Source organism: Carassius gibelio, chromosome A22 (genome assembly GCF_023724105.1).
Source record: "Carassius gibelio isolate Cgi1373 ecotype wild population from Czech Republic chromosome A22, carGib1.2-hapl.c, whole genome shotgun sequence".
In the NCBI taxonomy this organism is placed as follows: Eukaryota; Metazoa; Chordata; class Actinopteri; order Cypriniformes; family Cyprinidae; genus Carassius; species Carassius gibelio.
In genome coordinates this window covers 11,316,003-11,337,180 of record NC_068392.1, presented here as the reverse complement: position 1 = coordinate 11,337,180, position 21,178 = coordinate 11,316,003, and the positions used below count along the sequence as shown (strand labels likewise).

Below are 21,178 nucleotides of genomic sequence, written 5' to 3'. Positions count from 1 at the left end.
AAAGAACGAGTGACGAATGTTCGAAGCAGTTACAATAAACGGATGTTATACTATAATTCATGCATGCGTTTACATGCACTTTCGACTGAAACTGTTCCAGTCTGATTTTTGCAGTGTCAAACTAACGGAGCTAGATAATGTTTTTGACACTTAGCTTTGTCGAGCATTTACACATGTTAACTGGAAAACAGTTGGCCTCTGCATTGTGCGCTTGCTCTGAAAGATCGATCCAATTACGCACTGGTTGTAATCCCACCAACAAAAACACAGCACCATTTTAACTGGACTAGTAGTCCGGTCCCTGATGTTAATAAACCAGTCAAGTGACCTGTCAGTATGATTTTATTTGTTATACCTCTGTGATGTTCAGCTGCGGCCGCCGCTGCCACAGCCTCTAAATGGGCTCGCTCTTCTTTAGAGGCCAGCTGGGCCCCAAGGGCCCCGGACAGGGCCAGCAGTCCAGAGCCGCCCCCCAGAGCCAGTCCTGGGTGAGGCAGGCCAGAGGGGTGAGGGGCCATGGCCAGCCCCTGGGCAGCATGCTGGGAAAGGTGCTGGGCCTGCAGCTGTTGCTAGAGGGAACGAGACGAAGAGGACGATGGAGGGATGGGAGTTGGGGGTGTCAGATAGAAAGGAAAAAAAGATGAAGGGAGTGTGGGAGATAAAAGAGAGTGACACAGAGGCAGAGATGGAAGTGTAGTGAAGAAACAGATAGCCAGAGGAAATGAAAAAAGCATGAGGAGGAGGAGGAGAGAGAGATGAGAGGAAAGGGAGAGAGAGAAAGAGAGAAAACACAACACAGTTAAGACTTGGATCTGCACCAGAATTACAAAGGGAATGCATTCATGACCCGTTCCCAGTGTCCTGGGAGTGAGGAAGCCCGTCGCACTGGAGTCGATCTGCTCTAACGGATGGGTTCAGGGAACAGTTGCTGCAGCATTCACTAATGATCACCCCAAAATAACATAAAAATGAAAATCATTTCAGCTGAAGCTGATGACTGCCATGTCAGAAATCAAAATGCAAAACACCAGAATGAATAAAAATATAGCAAATATAAAATCTTACATGAAGAATAAATGCTTCACACCAGTGGGATGTCAGTTGGCACCATACACACACTCAGCTGTTTGGAGACTCCACTCACACCTTATGCTAGTGAGCGCTAAAGACAAAACCTTTTTATGTGACATTGTCTTTTAAAAGACCGACCAGGTCACAGTGAACTGGGTTTGGTTTTTATCATTGTATGGAAAAGTACAGTCCAAAAGAATCTGCGAAAATGTCTCTTTTCTGTTCCAAGGGGAAAATGTTCCAATGTCATGCAAGTGACAGATTCCCAACAACATTATCCTTTGCATTAAATAGTCTGAGCCTCCTGCCATTTTCTGGATGGCTTACAGTGTTAAGCACAAGTCTAACTTGAAATATTTCATCCCCCCCGCCCACCATTCTGTCTAATTGAACACAGAATTGTGTCTCATGTTAACACCCCCTTAAAATTTACCCAACCCAAACAAGGAGTACCCAATTACATCAGAGCATCCTCAAAACAGATAAGTTTTTTAGCCAGATGAGTTGTCGTTTTTGGAAATATTGGGTTTTGCACATCTGCCACCTACACCTAAGTGTTACTTCGCACGCTTTCAAACATATAACCGAAATTAATTCAAAAAAGAAAATAGCAAAGAGAACTCAAGAGGAAAATGTTAAATAAAAAGGATGAAAAGATGGAAGTACACACTGTGGGAGGCAGAGGGGGGAGTCCACGTACCCCTATCGACGCATTCAACTCCCCCATAGTCACCTGTTTGGCGCGCTCCATGGCCTGGACCACCTGCTGCTGGTGCTGTGGATGGAGGTCAAAAAATGGCCGTCAATGATAAACAAACAACAAGCAACAAAACAAGGCAGATGGCCTCCCTTTGTGTACTGGGCGATTTTCATTTTCTGGAATGTGCGCGCTCACACACATTCACACAGGGCTGCATTTTGCATGAACACACAGACTTAAAACAGGAGGGAGAAGTTGTTTTTCTTCTATCAGCAAAAGCTTCGGGCAAACCGTAAGAGTTTTTGTGGAAGTAGGTTTACAAGAACAACAACAGGCTTCCCAGAGGCATCCGAATGAGAGAATATGTGAGAAAGTGAGGAAATATGAGGAAGAGAAAAAAAAAAAAGTGTGAATGCGTGTGTGTGAGAAACAGAAAGAGCGATATTGTGTGTGTGTGTGTGTGTGTGAGTGTGTGTGTGAAAGAGAGAGAGAGAGAGAGAGAGCACAAAAGTGTGAATTATCAGTCACAGAATGTCTGAACACAAAGCGGCATGTGTGAGTCTCATAATGTGCAGCTATGGGACTGTGCGTGTACTGGTCTCATCTCACCTCCTGTGAAAGGAATGGAATGAGCTGGGCACAAATCACGTTCAGCCGTTTGGCGATCTCCGTCTGCAGAGATGAAAAGAGTGAGAGGGATATAGAAGCAGATCAAAAGCAAAAAAAAAGATTTCAATTAATACAAAATTTACATTTTTGAAATGTCCACCCTAATGTCAATTTTTGTTAATGATTATAAACCATAATATTATTATGATGCCACATCTACAGTATTGTTCAAAATAATAGCAGTACAATGTGACTAACCAGAATAATCAAGGTTTTTAGTATATTTTTTATTGCTACGTGGCAAACAAGTTACCAGTAGGTTCAGTAGATTGTCAGAAAACAAACAAGACCCAGCATTCACGATATGCACGCTCTTAAGGCTGTGCAATTGGGCAATTAGTTGAAAGGGGTGTGTTCAAAAAAATAGCAGTGTCTACCTTTGACTGTACAAACTCAAAACTATTTTGTACAAACATTTTTTTTTTCTGGGATTTAGCAATCCTGAGAATCACTAAACTAATATTTAGTTGTATGACCACAGTTTTTTAAAACTGCTTGACATCTGTGTGGCATGGAGTCAACCAACTTGTGGCACCTCTCAGCTGTTATTCCACTCCATGATTCTTTAACAACATTCCACAATTCATTCACATTTCTTGGTTTTGCTTCAGAAACAGCATTTATGATATCACCCCACAAGTTCTCAATTGGATTAAGGTCTGGAGATTGGGCTGGCCACTCCATAACATTAATTTTGTTGGTTTGGAACCAAGACTTTGCCCGTTTACTAGTGTGTTTTGGGTCATTGTCTTGTTGAAACAACCATTTCAAGGGCATGTCCTCTTCAGCATAGGGCAACATGACCTCTTCAAGTATTTTAACATATGCAAACTGATCCATGATCCCTGGTATGCGATAAATAGGCCCAACACCATAGTAGGAGAAACATGCCCATATCATGATGCTTGCACCTCCATGCTTCACTGTCTTCACTGTGTACTGTGGCTTGAATTCAGAGTTTGGGGGTCGTCTCACAAACTGCCTGTGGCCCTTGGACCCAAAAAGAACAATTTTACTCTCATCAGTCCACAAAATGTTCCTCCATTTCTCTTTAGGCCAGTTGATGTGTTCTTTGGCAAATTGTAACCTCTTCTGCACATGCCTTTTTTTTAACAGAGGGACTTTGCGGGGGATTCTTGAAAATAGATTAGCTTCACACAGACGTCTTCTAACTGTCACAGTACTTACAGGTAACTCCAGACTGTCTTTGATCATCCTGGAGGTGATCATTGGCTGAGCCTTTGCCATTCTGGTTATTCTTCTATCCATTTTGATGGTTGTCTTTCGTTTTCTTCCACGTCTCTCTGGTTTTGCTCTCCATTTTAAGGCATTGGAGATCATTTTAGCTGAACAGCCTATCATTTTTTGCACCTCTTTATAGGTTTTCCCCTCTCTAATCAACTTTTTAATCAAAGTACACTGTTCTTCTGAACAATGTCTTGAACGACCCATTTTCCTCAGCTTTCAAATGCATGTTCAACAAGTGTTGGCTTCATCCTTAAATAGGGGCCACCTGATTCACACCTGTTTCTTCACAAAATTGATGACCTCAGTGATTGAATGCCACACTGCTATTTTTTTGAACACACCCCTTTCAACTAATTCAACTAATTGCCCAATTGCACAGCCTTAAGAGCGTGCATATCATGAATGCTGGGTCTCATTTGTTTTCTGAGAATCTACTGAACCTACTGGTAACTTGTTTGCCACGTAGCAATAAAAAAAATATACGAAAAACCTTGATTATTCTGGTTAGTCACATTGTACTGCTATTATTTTGAACAATACTGTAATGTACAACCACAGCCATTATTCTTAGTATTAGTAGTACTAACAGTAGTTATACAATTAGAATAATTATTAATACATTTACTACTACTAAATAATAAAATAAACAAGTACTACTGTACTACTAATAATACTACTACTACTACAAACAATCATTTAAATACAATAGTAATAATTGATTATTATTGTTATTTAATTAGGTTTATTATTATTATACATTTAACAGGGTCATGACGTTTCTAAAATACATTTATTTTCTGAATTTGGTGTAATCCAATGCGTTTATGCAAGTTAAGGTTCAAAAAATACATTTTCCACATAATGTACATTTTTGTTGCTCCTCTATGCCCCGCTTTTCTGAAACTTGTTTTTTTTTTACAAAGCTCATCAGTCTGAAAAGCGAGGTGTGCTCTGATTGGCCAGCTATCCAGTGCATTGTGATTGGCTGAATGTCTGCGATGCGTAAACATAAAACCATGTCTGGAGAAACGCCAAACAACAAGCACTTTTTACACTTTCAGACCGTTCTTGCAAAGTTGGAAGTAGGAACTGTCGCACTTAATAGAAACAGACACTGGCACTGTAGGCTACACTCACAGGAAACAGTCCTCATCCTCCATAAAATGCGCTGCACACATCTGAATATTTGAATATATTCTGGAACAGTGTTGTAAATAACTTAACCACTGATTTCTAGTTGTCTCCTCGTTTGGAAGACCAAACAAAGTAGCTTCGCTTTCACAACGAAACACAGTCTCTGTGACATAAATAAAAGTCACGCCTTTATTTGCGTGAACATTTCGGCGGTGTTATGCAAATCTTTCCACATCAGGACGTACCGTTTTAGGTAGATGTGGTTGACTTAATTTCTATAAAGAATATCTCTTTGGACTTGAGACTTTAGTCTTTGCAACTTTACAGATCTTCTTTATGCACCAAGAGCTCGTAACACTCCAATGAGAAAGAAAAAGTTTTAATCGCATCATATGACCCATTTAAACTAATACAGTATATAACTATAAATTAATATTGCATGTAATATAATGGAATACTACTAATATTAATAATAAATAAACCTAATGACAACAAAAAATTGTTAGTACTACTAAAATCTATTCATTTAGTAGTACTTATACATTAGTTCCCATGCAGCGACGGTCACTAAACCATCCACTCAGACAGACCGACTTATTTCAGTGTGACCATCCAAATTGTGTTTGTTTGTTAAAGGGTGAGTGAATCTGAAACTGTAAATGACTTACAACCTTACGAACTTACTAACTTGCACAAAAAAAGTCTACCAATTGTTTTTGCTGCACGTTTTGCCTTGCAAAGCCAAAGATATTATTAAAAAATGCCAATTAAAGCCATTTTTCGCACACAAAGCATCAGGCGGCCCATAAACACTCCTTTGGGCCCAAGGCCGAGACTACGGTCACAACTGAAATGCTTCAGCAATAGTAAAATAAAATACAATCCTGTCCACCAAAACGTATCTATCACACAAGACGTTGCAAGGGTGTGTAACCTGTTACCTCCGCTCACACAGCTAGTAAATATTTTAGCCCTCCACATCTGGTTCATGCTAATTGTTGCGCAGCGAGGAGAGGGGATGCCTGAAATATTCATGCCCAGCATCTGCTGCTCCGGTCCAGCCGAGAGGAGGGACGCCTCCCCCTGTGAGCAGGACACTAGTCTTGTCCTTTGAGCTGCTGTGTCTTTTGTTGACATGCTAAGACTATTGTAATCATTTACCATAAACCCAAACAAGAGCTCCCCTGAGTTGAGCACAACCCTTTCTCACGGCTGTTTCTTTTGCCAACAATTATAAACTAACATTATTATCTCACAATTTCTTTCTTAAAGGGATAGTTCACTCACAAATTACTGCCTTTACTGTTGTACCAAACCCATGTCACCATTTCTTCTGTAAAATACTAAAGATGACATTTTGAAGAATGCGCTGATAGCTCTCTTCCATGCAGTTACAATAGCTTCAAAAAAGACTCAAAAGAACCATGAAAATAATGAAAATGATTCATATTACATAAGCACTGTTTTCAAAGCCATCTGAAGTAGCTTGATAGATTCGTAAGACGAACAGACCAAAATGTAAGAAATTATTCACAGGAAAATATACATACACTGTATAAATACATAAACAACTCAACACTGGAGCAATACATTTTCAAAAAAGATCTGTTCAATGAATCTATTTAAACCAGCTCCCAAATGATTCGATCACCAATCAGACTGATAAGTTTTCAAGTTCAACTCTCTGCCATTTTTCCCCCATGCAGTCATCTCAATGGCAAAAAGTGTCCCACTGAATTACTATTTTAAAATGGTACTTTTCTGCATTTTTGCATTCTTTTAGATTCACTGAACCTACCTGTAAAAGATTCTTCAAATTCACCTTCTTCAAAATGTCTCTTTGCTTCTTTGGTGACTAAATGTTGACTGTATTTACATTTTTGGGCCCACTTTCCCTTAAAGTAAATTACTGGCTGAGCGAAGTACCATCAACCCCACCCACCCCCCCAAACTCCCCTCCACACTTTCCCGAAAGGAGGAAGAGACCCCCACCCCCATCTCTTCTATATCCATCCATCACGGCCCTCCCCAGGGAAACACAATGATTTCTTGTTAGGGAATGGCAACTACAAAATGACATCTTCAGAGGAGAGGGAGTGGGGGGAGAAGGAGGGAGCAAAAGAAGAGAAATTGGTAGGAAAAAAAGGAGCTAGTAGAAAGGCACAGTTAAGGAAATTACAGAGTGATGGGAGATGCAGCAAGACGGGGGCGCAGGGGGGGGGGGGGGGGGGGGTTACATTAGAGAAGGGAATTCGTGGAGCATGTAAAAAAAACAAGTGCAATTGAAACAGAGGAGAGAACAGACGCTCTGAGAGTGCTGACCTAATTTAAACTGACCTGACATCTGCACATGAGAGAGAGAGAGCGAGAGAGAGAGAGAAAGAAAGAGAGAGAGAGAGAGAGAGAGAGAGAGAGAGACTGAGCGAGCTAGGTCGGGAAATGCAGATGCAATTTTTGAGGAAGGAGAGCTAGAAAGTCACGGCTAGCTACTTTTAGGCAATGTGTGTATGTGTGTGTGTATGTGTGTGCCGCAATCATGTTATTTGTAGATCTAATCAGTTTGTTTGCAGATTAATTTTAAAACAACAAGTGCCACAGGCCAGACCTAAGAGGATTTCAACTATATAAAACGCCCGCAAAAAAAAGATCCCTGCATAGTTGAATCGGAGTTATGAATTCTACAAAAGATCAAAAGGAATAATAAAACTCTCCAGCACAAATCACAACGTGATGCCGAACAAGCATCTTTACACTGACTCTTCACTGGCAGCCCACGTTAAAACGGTCGAGTGTGTTTGCATGCACAGCAAATGACTAGGGATGGGCCACGATGGTCAGCTAGTCATCCAACAAATAATTAGCAGTTTAGTGAGATGCAGTTTTCTTTTCTTAAATTTTTTTGGCAAAGATGCTTTAATTAGCTAAAACTATCTTTGAAAGGCTGCATCTTATATCCCATAGAAAGCATGCAAAGCTCATTATAAAACACGTAAAAACATTTTTTTGATCATTTTTGACCATTCTCTAAAAAAAATTGTCCATCCAAAAAGAGAACATTCGGTCATCATAAATGTTGTTCCAAACCTATTTGAGTTTTTCATCTGTTGAACACAATACACTTTTCCCCACTTTATTATGGAGTTTAGTTTTTTTCCCCCTCTATGAAAGTCAATGGCTACCAGCAACTGTTTGGTTGCAAACATTCTTCAAAGTATCTTCTTTTGTGTTCAACAGAAGAAATAAAAAGGGCTTACACGTTTTGGAAAGTCGTGAGCGGGAATTTTCATTCTTTGGGTGAACTATCCATTTCGTGCACCCCTTCCAATGACCTTACTACGTTTTTGGGCCATAAAACATTTCAGTTGCATTGTTGTCTGTGCAGGGTCAGAAAGCTCTCAGATTTCATCAAATGAACAAAGGTCCTTCGGGTTTGGAACGACAGGAGCGTGAGTAATCAATGACAGAATTTTAGTTTTTGGGTGAACAGCAGACATCTTTATCTTTTGACTTTTTTGGCTTTATCGTAATTGGTGTAAAATTGCTAAATCAAAAGATATTAACAGAGGGAATCAGCAATCTTACCTGTTTGTGCATCTCTATGTTGAGGCCATAAGACATTTCATAGTACTGGAAAAAGAAAAGGATGTCATCATTAGTCAAGCTGGCTGTTTAAATGTTAGTTAGCAGTATTATTTGTTTGCAAATCAAGTCACTCTGCAGAGGTGTGGTAACATTACCGAAAACTGGCGGGAAAAAAGGTATTCTGTTGTAAGATAGTGTAGCGATGTATGATAAAAGTTACTTTCAAATCATAAAAGTTTCACTTTCAGTGTGGCGAAATTCATGTGACCAACTTGAACCTGTCGTGAAATCTGCATGGCGAAACTTACCCTCATCCGAAATATGGATTCCTACTGAAATGGGTTGCAGAAAATTGTCCGAACAATGATAAATGTGATCACACACCTTTAGAAAGGGCACACCTTGCCACAAATGGTTGTTTAGCACTGATCTAAGACCAGTTTGTGCAGATGATTCAGTGCCAAATAGGTTAGAGAAGCTAGTCCTTATCTAGCACCATCATTTTGGTTTGTCTCTCACAAAATGGCTTCGTAAACCTAATATATAATGAAAGTAACATGGTCTACTTTTTTGTCTTTTTGTTGTTCAAATACTTATTCAAAAACTTCTACTTATCTTTTCCAGTTGGGAAAAAAAAAAGGAATAACACGACGGTAAATAAACAGCGTTCACGTTTTAGTGAACAATTGTTTTCAGCTAGCTGGATAAATTCTGGTATGGAGGAGTCAGAGTAATTTTATTAGATTCAAGTAAAAAGGAAAGGAGAGGCAGAGAGAAAAGTGTAAAAACAACAGAGACTGAGGGATAGAAAGACCCTGGCAATAAAAGAAGCCGTCCTGACAGCTGCCTGTTGTATTTACCAGCCCTGCCAAGAGCCCACGGTGTTGCTAGGCGACTCCCACACTAAAAAAATTATGAGCCAAGAAGAGAGAGAGAAAAATAAAATAAAATGGAGAGAAAGAAAACGGACAGAGAAAAGGGGGTTAAGTCGTCTGCCAAGAGCACATGGCATGCCAGGCGCACATTGCTGCCATATCTGTGGGCACTGAGGCACACGGCAGTGGCTCTGTAAACTCATTCTCTGTGATGGATGAACTGCGTTTGAAGGACTTCTGATTGAGGGCTGAAGAAAGATGTCTGCTGTTTGGATGCGTGTCGAATCTGATGCAAAACTAAGTTTGGGGGTGTGTGTGTGTGTGTGTGTGTGTTTGTCTTACCATGACATAATGTCTCTGTATTTCCGTCTTCTCTGTGGCCAGCTTTTCACACTCCAACTTCAGACTGCAGAAGAAACAGAGAGAGAGATATGTTTTGCTGGACTGGTTGAAAGACATTCTGCCGGACTGTTTGGATGCTCAGATGCGCTGTGCGGAGTTTCATTTATTTATTTTTTGAATCTAAGATAAGTGTAGGTAAATTATTTTAAAGAGGCACTGATAATTTTAGTAGACAGTCAGTAACACTATAAAATATGTAGTTCCTGCTGCCTTTGACTAACGGAAAGAAACATGACATAAAGATAGACATCTATACACACATATTGTATATATATATATATAGATAGAGACAGAGACAGAGACAGAGAGAGAGAGAGAGAGAGAGAGGGGAAGATGACAAAAACAGAAATAGACAATTACAGCCAAATAAAAAGACACATCACAGAAAGAGACTGACAGAAACACAAACCAAAAGACAAGACAAAAATAGACAGATGTTATGACAAAGCTAAAGACATTAACTTAATTTAAACAAAGAAGGAAAGATTGACAATTATACAATTTACAAGCACATTGGATTTACAAAATAAAGAGACATGCAAATAAAAACAGACAAGATATAGACAGACATTAAAAATATACACAGGTTATTGACAGACAAAGATAGAAAGATACAGAGCAGAGACAGATTGACAGACAGAAACTATATAACGACACAAGATTGACATCCAGATAAACAGATTATATGAGGGACATATACAGAAAGACTCAAAAGACAGACGGAAAGACAAACAGGGACACGGATACATATATAGAAAGGCAAATACAAGTTAGGAAAAATCATAGAAAGACAGGAGACAGCTAGGAAGACACAGACGGAGACACAAACCAACAACAAAAGACAAAAAAAAAAAGGCAAAGAGACAAAGAACCAAAGTCAGAGATAGATGAATGGAAATTAAACAGACGCTAATATATAAAAAGACACAAAAGAATAGACAGAGAGACCGACTAACAACTATATAGACTCATAATAAGTCAGACACAGGCAGACATATGGACAGACATTTATAAGATATATAGACACAAAGGATCAAAAGACAGATGGACAGAGAAATACATGATAGATAGAACTATAGATAGATGGCCAGACATACAAATAGACAGACAGACAGACAAAAAGATGCACAAAGACAAATTAGCTAAAATGTAAAGACAGACAAACAAAGACAGACAGATACCCCACACACCAACACTGAGCCCACTAGAATCAAACATCACACGCTCTCTCATCTCTTGGCTGTATTTCAGCTCTTCACACACACTGACTTGTTTGCAGGCATCAGATTTATGCGAGCGCGCAGGAGGGCCTGGGAAAATTAGAATATGATTAATACCGCAACATTACTGCGCCGCAACAGGTAATAACGGCACATCCGCTCTCCTTCACTGACTGCGCACAACCGTCGATAATTGACTCATTTATCACCGCGAGTGAGGAAGAGCGCAAAGGATGATGGGCGTGGGGTGCTGGGAAGTGAGAGAGAGCTGGGGAGGATTAAATCCATTCCCCTGCTAGAATTTATTACACTGGAATTGCCTCACTGCAAAAGTCACCCCCGTCGCAGGATTTCCGAGAACTGACAAATCTATCGGTACACATTTCGCTGAGACCGTCTATGCTTATTTATTTATTTCCCATCTCGTCTGAATGAGTTGGCCTCAATTATGAGATGCGGTGAAGACATGGCTCCCTTGTGCAAAATCGTAGGGCAAGTTGGAGAAAACAGCATGACGGCTCCGAATATTTTCAGGTTCAATGGATAAAGATGCTAGATCTGTTTTGGGGCTAACAGTTACATAGGTAATGAGATTTAAATGCCATAATTTAGATTCTGCATCATCTCACGCTTGGAAAAAGTGTGCAGACAGTTCAGTGTGTCACGAGGCCAGAGGGAATTTATAAAGGAATATCAAAATTAATGTGGAATTAAACTTAAAAAGGTCAAATGGACACCTCGACATGCCATAAACAACAGCAACTGGAAGGTTCTGTCAGTCCAAACTAGGGCTGCACGATGTGTCGTTAAACCATCGATATCGCGATGTATGAATCCACGATAGTCACATCGTAGTTGATCCGTTATTCATTAACTGTACGGGCCAGCTGCTCCCCGGCCCTTGACGAATGTGATTCGCGGAGAGTGCGAGAAATATATCTCTCCCTCGCGCATATTAATGAATTGACACAATGGTGTCGATGTTTGAATCATTTAAAATGAGAATGTAAGTGTGCTCACCCCATTTTAGTTTGTAAGAAGAAATTTGATTTGATTTCATATCGCAATATATATTGCAGAAATAAAAAATATCGCAATGTCATTTTTTCCCAATATCGTGCAGCCCTAGTCCAAACAATTACTGACCATTAGGTGTTCTAGCCCTTACCACAATTTACCATGTTAAACTTAATAGCATGTTAGAGATTAAAAAAGATGTTTCCATCTTCAATTATTAGTGGTACATTTTTCGGCAAGTCTTTTTGAACATCGAACTTTGAACGGTTAAATGTGTTGTTAGTTGATTAGAAGAGGGAAAAAAAATGTTAAATATAGGTATAAAGCAAGTCTGAGAGGGCGCTTCATGAGCATGACAGGAATTATATAATATATTGTGTAAATTAAACCTCTAAAACCCAAAATCAATCTTTTTAAAAGCAGTACAATTAGGCAACTGAAAAATGGATACTAAGATTAGCTAAAAGATATTTGATAAAGATAACATTAAAAATGCTAATAATTTAATAACATTTAAAAGATTCACTTTGAATTAGTGTTAATTGACCGCAAATTACATCTAATAGTAAAAATTATGCATAAATTAAAAAAACATCAACTCCTCTATGATGTTGCTGAGAAAATGAGAAGCCCCAAGAAATGCACTCCCCAAACTGACATGGAATTAAGGCACATAAACAACGTACATAATGATTCTCCCCCTTAATTACTCTAATCCATACAATGAGAATTTTTTTTTTTTTTTTCAAAAGATACATTTCTTTCCCTGACAACCGATGGTTGATTACTCTGAACGACCAACAAATCTGCAAGCTGCCTATGCCACAGCAGTCCTGCCAGCAAAGCACCATTACTTCAATATGTACACACTGGCTAACTGCACTTTTAATAATCTCGCACACCACAACAGAGTGAATTCATAAAAACGATTCAAAGTGAAGGCCCTGAATGAGAAATTTGAGTGAAAAAGCAAATATTCAGTCTGACGATGAGGAGTTTCAGTCCAATTAGAAAAAGTCAGGACACTTCTTCACTGATCTCATCTTCATTTGCCATGCCTGTGCCTCATTAGTAAAAGCCCTTGTGTCTTCTGTATTCTCGTAATGCTTTTTCATCGCTCTGCTTAAAGCGCATGAACACATGATGATTAGTTAGTGAAATAGTCCAGTACAGAGCTAAATTAAACCCCATTACTGCCCGAGAAAGGATTAATGAAGGTTTTGCCTGGCAAATTTGCATTTTCTGCAAACTCATGCACTCTTTGAAGCCTGAAATGTGCTCTATGCTAGTGCATGAACACAGATGCATTTCGTATTTTGCTGTATTCAGAAATTACAGATTTATAATTACATGTTGCATTCTCAGCATTGCCGCAGGGGGCACTAATGGTTATTTTCTTCAGGTCAACAAATTATGTTGTAGTGCTCGACTGATATTGTTTTTTTTAATAAACGATGCCAATATCTTGGAAAGCAGGGGGCCGATAGCAGATATAATTAAAAACTAATTTTTATTAATATTTAAGAAACTTGAAATCATTTGACACCGGATTAAAAAAATAAAAGTGTTCATACTTATCGGCCGATATTTGGAAGTTGCCAAATATCTGCCGATATATCGGCCTTGGCAATATATATATATATATATATATCTGTCAGAAATTAATACAGTGCTACCTTGACTACAATCTATACTGCTGAACTGTTAATCGAGTTACAAATCAATGGCATTTAATTGTTAGCATGTTTATAGCTAGCTACCTGAATAGCAGAACAATTTTATGTGCACTTGTGTTTCTAGTCATACACCAAGGTGGCAAACCATAACGCTATAAAACAAAACCGTGCCCACATTATTCCACATGGTGGAAACTAAAACGGCCCCGTTCAAGTATACGGCAAACATTTCTGAAGCAAAACTCTGTCAGACTCACACCCACATTAAAGCGCAACTGTGAACCAAACCACCCACCACTAACACATGCACTTAAATACACATGCGCTCGACGAGGGAATGCCGGACCACACACATACAGATGTATCCAGCAAAGCAGACCTAAACCACAAACCCTAACCCTAACCCAGACTGTATCATAAAGACGCCTAGAATCCACTAAAAAAAAAAGTTCACTCTGTCTGGGCACAAAGAAGGTATCATGGGTATCAGAGCAATGCGGTTTGTGTGGGTGACTATCTGTGGGTTGGTCTTTATGTCTGAGCCATTGCAAACCCAGAGGACACATTAGCAAGGTAGGTGAGCTGAAGTGTGTGAGCTTGTGCGTTCGGAAAAAGGCTGGGCAAAGCAAGAACTACTGTAATGAGAACCTCCGGTCTAAAGCTCTCCTGTCTGCTGATTAGAGGCCTTCTGCAAAAAAACACCAAAACCTAAACACACAATCATGAACACGCAGAAGCATACGCAAAACATGTGCAGTGCTGCAAGCAACACAGCATGGTAGCACCGTATGGAGCAGCTTTCTTTGTTATGCAGTTCCTGCCTGGTTCACATTTCCTGCTGGACCTTACGCTGTAACCTGACCTTGGCCTAAGTGTGTTTCTCACATAGACCAGTGCCCACACACAAACACACCTCTCCCCAGCTCATCTTGCCAAATCTCTTTAGCTCTGGCTCTTTCCTGTCCTTTAATCCAACACCAATCAGACTCCAGACACAAATTACCAGAACTAAAATTAAAATCTAAGCCATGCCACATATAGCCAAGAGCTGTCTGTGCTGGTCTGTGTGTGCCTGCCACGTTCTACCTGGAGCGGGACCAGCTCCGTGGCAGGAGTATTCTTTTGGGAAATGGCGCATCTGAAAACCCATGGGAAGGCCTCTGCTAATCTTGTTGTCTGACCTAAAGGAGGTTTGCGATTTCAGACTTCACATTGTGATCCCTCATGAAGTGCCCTTTGGGGGATAATTACAGTGCGATTGAGAAATTTAAGTCAAACTCTAAAATCACCCATTGACTTGAACTCACGGAATGTTTGACATTCAAATTATAATGCTGCCTTTGTTGTGCCAGAATGATGGTACTTACGGGATAAGCATACATTAACAATACTGACTATAATTATGAGTGGGGAAACTCTGGATTTTCTCTAAACCCTTAAATCGAGTTGGGGGGCACATCAATTTAAGCTTTCCGGCAGAAGCTGAGTGGTATTGATCATAATAGTTGTCAGTCTTGACTGTACGGTGTAGTAGACACACAATTATGAGGCATCTAATCTACATTTCCAATCACTCTCTATGGCAGCATGAGAATGAAACAAAAGCATCAATTGAACACCTAATGCATTTCTTCTGCTTTTTATTTTGTTGCACTAGATGGGATAAAGGAAATTACTAAAGACTAAAGAAAATAACAAAGTGCCCACATTGTTTAGTTCATACAGATCCAAATCACATTAAAAATATACATAGATTAACAAGCACAACTTACATGAATCATAATAATGAAGTATTTGCATACTGTACTGATTGGATCACACATAACTGAACACAAATGTAATTCATTACGTCTTGAGCAAAGTATTAAACTTCTCAGGGCTCACAAAATGTCTAAATCCCTGGTATCCTGGCAGAAATAGGATTTCTCAAAAACAAAATAAAATCGTACAAAATGATTAACATCACATTTCAGCCTTTAAACCATGTTTAAGAAAAGGGGCAAGTCAAATATCATATATTAATTTAAAACAGAAATGTATATCTTGATTTTTTTTTTTAGAAAGCACATTAGCTTCATTCACACTAAAAAAATTTTTTGCTATGTAAAATTACATTTCTAATTTTGCATTGGTCTGAACAAAAAAAGCAGACTGGCTTATTGAAAATGCAAATTCATTCTCCGCCAGTAGGTGGTGCTTTTAGAGCACCAGCGATATTGCGGTTTCTCAGGTAACGGCGATAGAAAATTTCTAAAGACATTCGGTTCCCTTCAGAGATAAATTCATTTAAAAAACACCCGCCAACTTTTAACTTAAAATTTGGAGCACCCATATTTATTCAGTGAAATCACAGCCTTTTGAAGTTTAAGTCACAATAAGCTATATCACAACTTATGTCTTTCTGTTGTCAAATTTAAAACCTCTTGAAATTATAATTAAGACTTTAAGGCCTTAAATTTGATACAACTAAATTAAAGACTTTTTAAGGACCTGTGGGAACCCTATATTTAAGATAGCCCATTGGGCAGGGCGGTGGTACATTTTGGTAGCCCAAATGGAAGACAGAATAGCCCCGGGAAGCCAGGCTGGCGATTTAACGAGCCCTGCTTATGTTGACATGCTGTAATGACAATAAAAATCCAACAAAAGAAATGGCTCCTGCTATATTTATTAATTATTTGATTAAAAACATTGTGCAGGTGTTTGGTCCTCTACACCAGGCTCAAGCCAGATTCATTGGATATCTAAGCAACAACTAACAGCAAAAAGCAAGAGCATATCAGCAATTCTTAAAAACTCATTGGAAGACCAATAGAGGGCCACATGTGTGTGGTATTATAAATTAAATTAATTTAGAAAGGTGCATAAAGTAACTGCTTCACTGATGGGAAAGATTTTAAACAAATACAGTCATAACTATCCAGGCAGATATAAGTGTAAAACTAGCAGCCATCAGCAGGGCTGAACTCAGTTTGTACAGAGGATTATATGAGCTTATTTGACTGAACTCCGAAGGCGGGAACAGAAGAGCCCTAACAATAGGAATGTGGGGACTAGGTGGATTTGCCAAAGCTGGCATGAGGAATCAAAGCTATAGCCATGTGAAGGCTTGCCAGTAATAAGGAGGGGTGTATGAGTGTGCAAAAGGGGCATGGACTACCGTATCAGAAAGGATGCCATCCCCTACCAGAAATCACACGTAGGTCATGCCGGGTCTGGCCACATTCCTCAGCCTCAGAGTACACTTCAAATTCAAACCCACAGAATCAAAGGTGCATGTGTGTAATGAGAAAGTGGTGGGTCTTTCCCATTCCAAAGCTACAGTAAGGGATTTCTGTTGAATACCAACAAAATCCTATTCCCTACTTCCATCCAATCCTGCTTATAAAAGGCCACCTTTTTGCATATTTAGTACCGTTTTGCACACTTCCCTGGAAGTTTCTTATAATCCCAAAGACCTTGATTTGCTGGTTCAGGTGCATTTATCAAAAGTTAGATCTAAACTCAGCAAGAAAATGGCCTTCCATGAGCAGAATTGGACACCTCTGGTGTAGAAGGTTGATCAGATGGAAGGCCAGCTGTTGGGGCTAAAGTCAGTCATCTTGGTCAAGCTGGTTATAGTTCGTACACGTCTTTGGGCAATCATAAAACTAGCCACTCCAAAAAAAAATAAAAGAACTGTGACAACCCTAAACACTTAAAATGTAATCTCTTTTATAGTCCTAATTGCATTGCATGGGTTGGATAAATTACAGGCTCAATCAGTCATTTTAGAGGGGGTTGTACCTGTGATACTGTGTCTGCAGGAACTGGAACTCCTCCTTTATGCGGTCCAGGGTCTCGGAGTAAGTGAGTTTCAGAGGTTGGGTTGACCCCGATGCAGCAGCGGCCGCAGCTGCTGCTGCTGCAGCTGAAGCAGAAGACCCGGGTGGTGGTTGCAAAGGTGCCTATGTGGGAAAATAAAGGAGGAGAGTTAACATCTAAAACTCAATGAAAAGCTGCTTTTAAAAATAAGATAAACTTAAAGCAAATTTCTGGCAAATGCATATAGCTGTCGGGCCTAACGCATGGACCTGGAGCTGTTAATCATTTCATTACTTATAATGAAACTTAGCTTAAAACATTGAATTATACATTCTTAAAAAAAAAAAAAATCTAACGATTCATTCAGTGCAAACATGATTTGAGGAACTCATTGCACAGAGGTCTGTGAGCAAGATAGAGTTCTGTGCACATGGCAGAAATGAAGGACACTGATGAAAGACAAGCTCCCCAGAATGAGAGAGAAAGCAATGAAAGAATGAGAGAGGGTGGGGGCTGGGGTAGTTCCACGACATAGGCTCCATTGTAAAGGGATAAAGCATTACAGACTACATTACGTGTCTATGTCACAGTGGTTGTTGCGGGTGTGCGGAGGATGGGGGATTGGGGTGAGGACCATGCTTACTGCTAAAATTAAGACATTTGTTTAAAATGAAGCATGGATTAGAAGAGGGCGCAAGAAAGAAGACCCCATCAGGGTGGGACCCCTCCAAGCTATAAATGAATTCCGCCAACTCCAGCAATTAGGAGCTTGGCCTCAGGGTAATGCAAACAGAAAGGCAGACAAAAGCCTATGTGCTGTACATTAGGATCTGTCCATCCATCTTTCCATCTTTAAACACTTCTGCTGACTAAGGTCCTCGAGCTCACGACTGCACCGCACAGGGGTCCTCGCACTTCTCACGAGAATCTCTTCTTCGGAGCTAAAAGAGGGGAAAATTGCCAAAAGAGACATGATTGATCAAATGTGAAAGTGCAAAAAGCCCCATTACTTCAATTAGCATGGAGCATTTGGTTTTGACGGTAGTCACATTTACTGCCAAAAACTTGAGTGGCTAACCGTTGGCAAAGTGTCACTGGGTGTTATGAGCATGTGTGTGACCTGCATTAACACTGTAAAACACCTTGTCTTGCCAAGAATTACTGAGAAAATGAAAACACAGTGCATGGACAGTTTAACGTTTAGGCTTGTCTTTGAGGGATAGGGACAGATGCAACTGCAAATATCAAATGGGGGGTGGAGGGTGTCTGTGGGTAAAAGGGGTCACCCTGTGTCGGGGCAGCGGGATTGGAGTACTTGGGGGGGAATGTCTATGGGGGGTTGGACCGATCTACACCGAGAGAATGGAGCCTCTCGGCCTTCGGCTCATGGGAGACATGGCGCATTGTTAGAGACTCTAACGAGCTCCTCTCTCCAGCCCTGCATTTCAATCTGCTGTCCAGATCCCCAGGCTCTCACAGCTCCAGCCTAGCAGGGAGCACACACACACTACAATTACTCCTCACGGGCCAAAGAAAAGAGTCTGGAGAACAAGAGGAGGAAGGCCATTTGACGGAGGGAGGGGGGAGGAAGGGGGAATGACACTTGGCTCTACTCCCTTCTTCCTCTTTATCTTCTCTCTCTACCCCACCCAGCCTCTCACTCTGATATTCACCTCTTTTTATTGAATTTTGCGTACAGGTGCTAAGAGACTTCCGGAAGAAAGAAAAAGGGATTGACAAAGAGAGCAGGCCTTTTCTGAAAGGCTGGCTCTTTGAGACCAAAGAGCCAGTTGCAAGGAGCTTCTTGGAGACTGAATGTTCATTAATAAGACATTGAAGTTTCAGAAACCACAGAGTGTCACCACCTCTCGGAGGCCGTTATTGTGGTTCTTTCTATGTATCAAGTTTCAATATGACAGCCATTTTGATTCAATGCTCTTATAACCTGGCTCTCAGACTAAATCGCCTTGTAAATCCTCAGTGCAAGTTTCCTTGATGGTGGTCACAATAAATAGTCCACTTGACCTCGTCAACAAGATTTAAACCTGGCATGGACCTGGCATAATTAGCATTGTGGTCCACCCTTGTTGAAAGTCACAGACCCAGTAATCTGTATTACTGCAAAACTCCGAACACCCAAACTGATTGGACTGGTTAACTCTTATCCATCCAGATGGGTCAAAACAAAAATGGCATCTTGAGGCAGTAACGACTGCAATCATGTTAAACAAAAATCTCACACTTTTAGACTTAAAATAGTGAAGAATCACAAACAAGTTCTCACATGACCCTTGGTTAGGAACGGGTCAGGATAAAGATGCAGTCTGCTGGAAATTATAGCTTGAGCTGTCTCGATACTATGAAAAGCCCAGTGTATAGATTATAGGTATGTCCAAGTCCATTTCTTTACCACACTCACAATGCGTTTTTTGTAAAGTGTGTTTGCATGCAACGTTTTCATTTCTTTTTTTCTAATTACATGTTGTGTTGCATCAAACCATAATGATCACCCAAATCCCCCTACCCACCCACTTACTGAGACTCTAAATGAAGAATAAGCTGCAAAACACTACAAACAATCATACACACAGAGAAAAATACTGCGCCTATGTCCACTGAGCTGTCCAAACCACAGCGTCTTTCATTCTTCCAGAGGTCTGGCTGAGGGGCCTACAAGACTCCCACATGACCTACATCTGAGAATTGCTACACAGCCTGTGAAATGCTGCGGCCGGCCATGATGACTGACATCCCAAAACCTGTCAACACAGTGGCCTAACCTTTGATAAAGCCATTTCTGTTTTCACACACAAATCACTTGGAAAAAACAGACCACATGCTTGGTGTTTCCATTCCCAGAGAATAGCTACAGGGCCCAATTTGGAATTCTCCAAACTTTCTAACTCTTCACTGAGATCACTGCTTAAATTATAACTATTCTTTAAAAACAGCTGTATATTCTCTTTAGGTGTCTTCTCATGGAAGCCTCTGAGAACCAGCAAGCCTGCTAATTATACAACGTTTTTCCTTTTCAATTTTTAAAAATTAAGCTTTCACATAAACATCTACCCTAGAAAACGGATTCGAGAGGACTGAGGCTAAAATAATTGGAATGTACCTTCTGTATCTTGAAGAAGAACCTCTTTTTAGGTGTACACACAAATCCAAAGAACCAGGCAATGCTTTCTCCAGCAACGTTTGAAATTCAGGCATTGCATATCTTTCGACTACAGTGTCAACAACCTGGCAGGCATTTGCATTTTAAAGAACCTCCCCGGGAATCTGACCTAGGTGCGGCCTTGTTTCATTGATTCTGTACTCTACGGCAACATGGAGCTTTAAGGAATGCCCGAGCAATCCCTTATTAAGACAGGGGAGGGGATGTGGGGAGTAGTGTGGTGCCAGGCACCTGTTTCATTAACATCACACATCTTTTCTCTACCCTCTCCGCAAGCTCGTTATTCAAATTTCCCCGCTGTCAGGATACATTAGCGGCACCGCGACGTTGGCTTGTCAGCTGTGGTAATTGCTCTAGGTGCTTCCTTTTTGAGGTAACCCGCAGCCTGTTTGTTCTTTCGGTTATAAGGAATTCCATGCTTATTCCCAATGACTTTTGCAAACTGAGGGTGCCAAGGCATGTGCCATGGCCAGAATGGGGCATGCCTTAATTTCTCTTGGATTCCTCTGGATACAGAAGGCTGGAAGTAATGGGAACAGTGTCAGGCAGGAATACTGAGAAACACCTTAAATAGAAAGGACAGTGATGACTCCTCTGTTGGA

General features: G+C 40.3%; 1 protein-coding gene across 7 annotated transcripts in view; it reads right to left on the bottom strand.

Annotated features, from left to right (window-relative positions):
* LOC127942544 (transducin-like enhancer protein 1) overlaps nucleotides 1–21,178 on the bottom strand; it is a 30,081-nt gene that overhangs the window by 6,517 nt on the left and 2,386 nt on the right. The window contains exons 2-7 of one of the 7 annotated variants that reach the window (XM_052538323.1): nucleotides 17,381–17,541; nucleotides 9,622–9,685; nucleotides 8,405–8,449; nucleotides 2,381–2,443; nucleotides 1,742–1,846; nucleotides 357–563 (exon numbers count right to left, since the gene is read on the bottom strand). In XM_052538323.1, coding sequence (XP_052394283.1) covers nucleotides 357–563; nucleotides 1,742–1,846; nucleotides 2,381–2,443; nucleotides 8,405–8,449; nucleotides 9,622–9,685; nucleotides 17,381–17,541 — 645 coding nt within the window. Of the gene's footprint in view, nucleotides 1–355; nucleotides 570–1,741; nucleotides 1,847–2,380; nucleotides 2,444–8,404; nucleotides 8,450–9,621; nucleotides 9,686–17,380; nucleotides 17,542–21,178 lie in introns of all 7 variants that reach the window. The other 6 variants (XM_052538322.1, XM_052538324.1, XM_052538326.1 and 3 more) reach the window with 6 other exon arrangements.